Genomic DNA, 8,381 nt, shown 5'->3' with positions numbered 1-8,381 from the left:
AAAACTTTCTGCCTTTCAGCTGGTTGCTGGTCTCCACCTCAAAGATGACTTCATTTTAATGGAGCTAATACTATAAAGATTTTGTAGAGCTCTTCCTAATTTCTTGAGAGGAAAGGTCCTATGGGCAAACACTAGAATGCTTACTCAAAATTTGCATATATTTGCAAATTATTATTATTGTTACTATTATGACATATAATTCAACCGTGAGAGACTCATTTATCCATTCCTAACCCCTCTGTTTAGGAAAAAGCAACCCATGGTGTTTCCATGCCTAGAGGTTATCTTGAACTGACCCTGAATCCTAAGGACAATGAAGTGGGCTATATAAGTTCAACTAGTTTTCATCGTGACATAATCCTGAGCCCTGATTTATCAACATTTAGAGTTTTACCATGGACTGAACAAACTGCTAGAGTAATCTGCGATCCCTTTACTGTACTAGGCAAACCTGTATCAACCTCACCTAGGTACATTGCCAAACAACAGCTGAGCCAGCTTCAAGACTACGGCTTTTCACTGTACTCTGCCTTCACTTATGAATTTTGTATTTATGGCATTGCTGAAGTTATAAATTCAAAGACAATATCTTTTCCTGCAGCAACTTTACTAAATAACCAGGACCAGACTTTCATTCAGGAACTCATTGAAGGAATGTATTACATTGGTGTCAACATTGAGAGCTTTTCTTCTTCTGCTGGTCCTGGACAGATGGAAATCTCTTTTCATCCAGAGTTTGGCATTGAGGCTGCAGACAGTGCCTTTGCCTTCAGAACAGGCATTAAAGAAGTTGCAAAGAAGTACAACTACATTGCAAGCTTTTTTTCAGAGATAGGATTCTACAATTCAGGGATTCTGGCTCATAGTCTATGGAACATCAATGGTCAGAAGAATTACTTTTCGGGTAGCTTTGGAACTCGGGAGCTCAGTGATGTTGGAAAGTATTGGCTTGCAGGACTCTTGTTGCATTCAGCAGCTCTCAGCTGCTTGATGGCTCCTGCTGTCAGCTGCCGTAAGCGTTATTTTAAATATAGTAAGGATTCAAAAGAGACCGTGAATGCAAAATGGGCATACAATGACAACAGCGGTTCCTTTAACATCAAATGTCATGGTGGAAAAGGCATTCAGATAGAAAACAAGCTAGGTTCAGCTACGGCAAATCCCTACCTGGTACTTGCTGCAACTATTGCTGCAGGCCTGGATGGAATAAAGAGAAAACTTAGCATCCAAGATGTGTCAGAAGAGAAACAGAATACTTCTCATTTGAAAGCTTTGGCAATCCCTCTGAAACTAGAAGATGCTCTTGCTGCCCTTGAGGAAGATTTATGCATTAGGGAGGCACTGGGTGATACCTTTATTCGATATTTTGTCACCATGAAGCGTTACGAGTTGGAAACTGAAGAAATAGATGCTGAAAGGAAAAAATATTTAGAATATTTTATTTAAAATGAAACAAAACTTCCCCTCTCAACTGATGGAAAGGATTAAACTTGTAGTAGCACTATGCAAATACCTAAAGATATATAGAAAAATACATGGAAATTAGTAAATATTTATAAATAATTCAAGTTGTTTTCTTTTCTCATCTAGTAGGTGGTGATTGTACCTTGCTATATAGGTAGCAAAATGGAGCATTGGTTTTCACAGGGCATCACCAAGACCAAAACTCCAGGGTAGCAGTAACACATATACATGCCTTGAATTTCTTGGGTGATCCTCTCCTCCTTTCCTTCAGAAGCATTGTACTTAACAGTTCCTATTGTGCAGTATCAATATCTCTTTACTGGCAGATTTATTGATTACAATGATTTGGTATAAAGTTTTGTTGTCCACCTATATTACAACTCCTGAGAGCTATATAATAATTCAACATGTAGCCAGGCTGTTGTTTTGGGTCCCCATCCAATGGATGCATCTACTTTTAAGTATCCTTTGTCTAAGGTGGGGTGCCTCAGCCCTTGAAGAAACACTAACCTTTGCCAACTCCCCAGTACCTTATACATACCCATTCTCAGAACTCTACTTCAGTGCTCTGCATTCCTGTGTTAACTCTTCCAGAGCATTAGACAGGTATAGCATGTTGTGCACATAGACTTTGCGTAGGATTCTTAGGTTATACCATATTTATCTGAATCCAACATAACTTTGAATTTAGAGACGACCTCCCAGTAATTAAAAGCTATACATGGAAAATGATAAATTTGTTATAATTATCCATGTATAGTATCTAATTATTGGAGGATCATCTTAAATTTACATCCCTCCCCACAAAACTGCTGCAGCAGGGAAAGTAGTGACAGGGGCCAAGCAGCAGAGAAAGCAGCAGTATGGGGTGCAGGTAGCCCGCCTCATGTCTCCTGGCTCCCTCAACTACCATCCTGCCACTTTCCCCCCTCACCTCCAGCCCTTTCCTCCACCACCCACTTACTCTATGTGAGAGCTCTGGCTCTGCTTCTAGCTCCAGTCTGGGGTGTGGAGCACATAGTGGCCCTGAGACTGGCCAGGCAACACCAGAGGTGGCAGGTCCAGCTGAAGCCCTGGCCCTGGCCCTGACCCTGGGTTAGAGCCAGGGCTGGGGCTATAGCTGCAGCAGCTCTCCTGTTGTTGCAAAGTCTCCCCTGTACTCCCCCACCCTTTATGTCGGATGTGTAAAAAGACTTTATCTTAAATTTGAGTAAATACAGCATATGAGAAATTATCTTTTAAATCTGAGAAATATAAAAATCAAGTAAAAAATAAGCTGTACATGTATTTCTTTGCCTCTTTTCCCTCACTATTCCAGAACATTTTGGCAGTATGGAGCTTCTCTCTCTCTCTCTTCCTTTCCCCCTGCCCTTCCCAGCTACAAGTCAGATTGTTTTGGTATTAGCTTATCAGTAAGCAGAATTCCTATTTCTCATACTGAACTATGTAAACTACTCCTCTTTTTCTTGCTTCTTATCCTACTATGTCCTGTGGGGTCTGAGAGCTATATACCCCCACTAGTACTAATACCTGATTTCTTTGTTTTCCACTCTCCAATTCAGCAACGTTCTGCAGAAAACTTTTGTCAAACTTGTTTCTCCACTCAGGCAAGCTCCTTAACAACCTTTGTTCAGTGAGAGCATGCTTATTAAGGTTAACAATTCTCCACTGCTCCTGGTTTGGCAGAGATGTGATACAGTCTATCAATAAATGACAGATTCCATGTCTGTAAAGCAATTTCATAGCAACAATTTCATAACATCACCAGAATTCATATATTTCACATAGATTCCTCAAATCACTACTATGTACCTGCCAAATTCGGGGCAGCTCCCTGTTGATTTTGTAGTCCAGCACAGTGTCAGGCACCATTTTCATGGAGAAGCATAGTGGACCCTCCCACACCTCTGATTGGCTGAGGGGCCCTGGAAGTCCTGCCCCTCGCCAGAGATTGAGAGATGGTCCTAAATTGGGGCTTGTTAATGTGTCAATTAATGGCTTCCCCAGGCCTTGTCAGAGGGTTAAACCCATGGAAGCCATTAATTGTTGCATTATTAAGCAGCCTAAGATGCAGTTAGTGGTATCTTTGGGCTTGATCAAGCCTGTGGAAACCATTAACCCCATCCTAGACTGCTTGCTAAAGTGTCAGTTAATGGCTTCCATGGGCTTAATCCTTTGATCAAGCACAGGGAAGCCATTAATTGCTGTGTTAGCAAACAGTCTAGGATGCAGTTGGCTTCTACAGGCTTAATCAAGCCCATGGAAGCCATCAACTGCATCCTAGACTGCTTAATAATGCGTCAGTTAATGGCTTCCATGAGCTTGATCACAGGATAATGCCCATGGAAACCATCGGTTGCTGTTTGAACAAGCAGTTTAGGATGGAGTTAATGGCTTCCATGGGCTTGACCACACACTAGGAGGGGAGGCAGCTCCTTGCCCCAGCAGGCGGGCAGGCAGGCAATACCGGGCTAAGCACTTGCAATGCAATGCAATGCAATGGAAAAAAAAAGTCAAAGAAAAGAAAAAAAGAACATGGAGGTTGGGCTTCTTTGTTTATGGGCTGGCCAACTGGTTCCTGGACTGAGCCTACATCAGGGGCTTAGTCTCCAATTTGTTCCCACTTCCCCTCTTCTCCATCTTTCCCTCTCCCTGTGCTTCAGGACTCCAGGGCTTCCCACTGTTTTCTGTTTAACTACTCCCTTTTTTTTTCTTTCCCCCCCCCCCACTCACTCACTGATTTTATGCCTTTTTGTGGTCCCTGCACTTTTTCAGAGATTGATCAAAGTTGCGGTTTCCTTGAAAACTGTAAAATTGCAAATTTGCTAAGTCCCTAATTACATAACATATGTACAATGTGACAGAGTTTTCATACTGCCATACACGAAAGATACTGCTGGAGGAATGATTTTGGTTTCTTGTAGTGAGCTCTGGTTGTTCAGCACTAGTAGGATGCCATGCAATTATATCACATTAACTTACTATGTTTTTCACTACCATATCTCCTTGAATAGAAGATGGCCCTGTTTATAAAACAACCCTCCCAGTAATTAGATTCTATATATGGAAATTTATAAATTTGTTATAATTTTCCAGGTATAGAAACTAATTTTCGGAGGTTTGCCTTGAATTTTTCTCCCTCCCACTCCTATAGCAGGGAAAACAAATCTGGAGGGCCATGTAGCCCCTTTGCTCTCTGCTTCTGCCCCAAACTTTCCCCTGGCAGGACCTTCCACCCTCCTTACTGTCAGACTCTGCTTTCCCTGAGCACATGGACATGAGGAGCAAATTTGAAAACAATAATCTTGAAATTAAACATGGATACAGTAATTGTCATATAGTATCCGTGCACTTAGTTTATCCAGAATTGATGTATATTACCTTTTTTTTTCAACTGCTACAAGTTTTAGCACAGATACTCCATAAACACAGTTGAGCGGCACTTGGACACCTACTTTTATGTAGTACAAATTATGCATGATATTAGTCCAAAGACAAAGGCTTGTGATTTACATAGTTCACCAGTCAACAGCATTACAGTACATGACATAGTTCACTAGTCAACAGCTGTAGTGACCCCACAGCTCACTACCATTCTAGATGCGTGTGCTCCAGATACTCCTCCCACAAAATGATGCACATATTAATTAGCCCCTACTCATGGCTGGAACCAGGTGTTTTAGTCACAAGCCCTGGGATGCTCCAGAAATTTATATGCAGATGAGACACAGGGCAGCCAGGTCCAGCTTCACCTCAGGTAGGGTAGGGCCACACTAATCATATGCCCCAGCTGAGGGAGGGGGATGACAGAGGGATTTTGGGTGAATCGTATACAATGTCACCAGAATCAGTGGTGAGAGGGAGTGCACTTAATGGGCACTACCGTATGTCTTATTTAGATGGGCTACACTAACCTATTCTTGTGATCAGTTCCCACAAGTATGTTTGCCCAATGTGGCCCATGTGTTTTATAGTCATGCTCAGTGTTGGCTCAGTATTTAATCAGCTTCAAAGCTGGTTTCCATTACTGAGCACATACTGCTTTTGGCAATAATAAACAATGTATTTAGTGAAATTTTGTAGTATAAGAATATAAGATGAGGGGCTTTTTTCCCCTCATGCCAATTGCTGAAAAAACTTATCTTGTATTTGAGTGAATACAGTAATTTTGTTTTTATGGTTGTTATGCAGTTGGTCATTGTATTGGATTTCACAGTTACATTTATTTACAATAAATTGTGCTTGTTGGCCACATTTAAAATTTCCAAGAGACAGGCTATAATGAATATAACTTTATATAACTTCCCTGTCACAATATTAAACACGCACACACACACACAATAAGTTGAAGCTCATTACTTTTACCACTGAATTCCCAACTTGTAGTGGAAGTCAGTTAATGAAAAATATTATTTACAAACCCAAAGTAGCTGTTATACCATATCTTATCTAATGTCGTACACTAAGGATTTTCTAAGAGGACCACAATAGTATAAGCTATTATGGGGGAGAGGGGCGGAGAAGAGAGGCCCTACATATGAAATGATTCAACATGATTCAATGTGTTTAGTTTATTATGCTTTTTTTCCCTTGTTTGGAAACACAAGGTTCAGAAATACAGGCTGAAGCCAAAGAGTAAGACAGATATGAAATATTGAATACTTCAGGAATGTAATGAGATGTGTTTATATATGAGAAATAATGCACAACCTTTGCTAATCTTAAACTATTTAAGAACATAGAAGATACCTTTTCCCCAAATGGAGTTAACTTCTTATGAACAGGTCATCAGCAAATTTTCACAAAGGCAATAGTACTAGTTGTACCTGCTTCATGCTGTTACCTGAAATTAATTCCTTACGATAAACAGAATCATAGAATCATAGGGTTGAAAATGGGCCGCAAGGGTCATTTGGTTCACTCCTCTGAACTAACACAGTATGTTCTGCTCCTGAACCACCCCAAACAAATATCTATTGATCCCCTTCTTGAGATCATTCAATGAAAGATATTTCAGTTTCCCTAGGCAAGTATCTATTGTCTTACAGCTTTTAGGGTATGTGCAGAAGTTACACTTACATCAACTTAACTAGGATTTGATCCATCTAAATGTGGAACTGTACATACATTCAGGGAGTTTAGATTGGGCAAAAAATGGCTGGCCCAATCTAACTTAGTTCATCTAAGGAGATGTATTATGTGGATCTGGTTAACCCATGGCTGGACTAACTGAACATACATATGTTTGGAGTGTAGCTCCACAATTGGGAAAGCCCAGCTGCTTGCCCCAGCCCTGGGGATGCACTTTTCCTACCCTTCCGAACCTTGACTGGGTCATTCTTATCCTTCCAATTCCTCCACCTCAAGATGGACAACCACACACTTGGATCCATCCCCCCCAACATGGATTCGCCAGCCCCCCCTGGTCCCACCAACCCTTCCCCACCCAAAGAACCGCCAAACTTCTTGGAGGACCTGTTGGCTACTCACAGATCCTGCCTACCCTTTCCCCTACCCCAGCTTACTAAGATCACATTCCTGGTGTGGCTTCATGCACTGGCAAACATATACACAAGAAGGGACATGATCTACCATCACATGACTTAAAGGAAGCTGTGTAATTGTAGATTGGTTGCTGGGAATGTGTGCAAGTGGTTTTACACTTAGGAATTTTGCCCTGACATTTAATCTAAGTCTGAAGTTTAACCCCATCTTGTGTTTACATTTAATCATTTCTGCTTTCATCTGGAAAAGCTTTCAATATACCCATAAATAGTGATGCCCAAAAGATAAGGCCTATACTTAGCTCATTTTAACCTTTTTCAGTATGGATAAGCTATCAGAAGTTGGACCAGATCACAGTTAATTTGCAGTGAAGTTCCTCTCAGATGTTGCAGAGTTCTGCATAAGGAACACACAACATTGACAAAGCATTCCTTAACTCCTCCCATTTTGTGTACATATTTGATTTACATCTCTGTTAAATATGTGGTATTACTGTCAGAGCTGTACTCTGGAATGATGTCATGCTGTGCCCTGTAATTAGCGTTTGCCAAGTTTGGTCATGTCAGATATTAGCATGCATCAATGTTTCCCTGTGGTTCATAAATCACAATGAACACCCCAAAAGTCTTAGACGTTCCAAAATGACTGCAGCTGGCAAAGAATATGGCAAAGATATGATTCACCATAGGTTTAAATTTAACATGTGCGTAATCTGTTATGGCAGCTAGGGGTATGCATGGCTTTTTATCAGCATCAAGAGTACATGTGGAAAAAATGTTTAGTCTTCTGTTCCTTTATATAATACCAAAACTTAAATTTAGATGAGATTCACAGTTTCCATCAAACCCTAAAAAATTCCCATTGAATGCACTGTAATGCCTGCTCAGTAGCATCTTGTGTAGATTTGGCTAGGGTCACACTCAATTTGGGACATGTTTCTAGTGCATGCACAGAATGGTTCTAATGGTAGCTACAGTACATTTTTTCTCATGATCTGGCAGTGAGTGTGTATAGGTAGGCAGAGCACAGTGGAACTCCCCGGGATGGTCAGAAGTGGTGTAGACATGCACTTAGACATGTGCTTCTAAAATCAAGAAGGAACACAGAACTTAACTGGTTAGATTATGTAAGGCTGCTTCTGCACCAATAGAATCAGTGGGGGTTCTGCTGCTAACTTCAGGAGCAGGTATGCATACAGCTCAGATCCTTTTCCTTGACAGTGGCAAATATTAGATGCTTCAAGTGAAACACAAACTTTCTATAATGTCCTTAACTATACAATGTTATACCATTTTTTGTTGCCTTGGCATAAGAGTATTTCATGCCCTTGTTATGGAGGTACCATAGGCCACAGAAGGGGGTGGGCCACCCGGGCCATGGCCCGACCAACTTTTAGCACGTTAATTTATATA

The 8,381-nt window shown here is 41.0% G+C and overlaps 1 protein-coding gene across 1 annotated transcript in view; it reads left to right on the top strand.

Annotated features, from left to right (window-relative positions):
* The window catches only part of LGSN (lengsin, lens protein with glutamine synthetase domain), a 3,182-nt gene extending 1,736 nt beyond the window's left edge, over nt 1-1,446 (top strand). The window contains exon 2 of the mRNA XM_025193576.1: nt 247-1,446. Within this exon, the coding sequence (XP_025049361.1) occupies nt 247-1,446 (1,200 nt within the window). The remainder of the gene's footprint in view (nt 1-246) is intronic.
* Nucleotides 1,447-8,381: the final 6,935 nt, after the last annotated feature.

This window comes from Alligator sinensis, unplaced genomic scaffold (genome assembly GCF_000455745.1).
Source record: "Alligator sinensis unplaced genomic scaffold, ASM45574v1 scaffold1724_1, whole genome shotgun sequence".
NCBI lineage: Eukaryota > Metazoa > Chordata > Crocodylia > Alligatoridae > Alligator > Alligator sinensis.
Note: the sequence above shows the minus strand (reverse complement) of the source record. Positions and strands in the feature narration are given on the sequence as shown.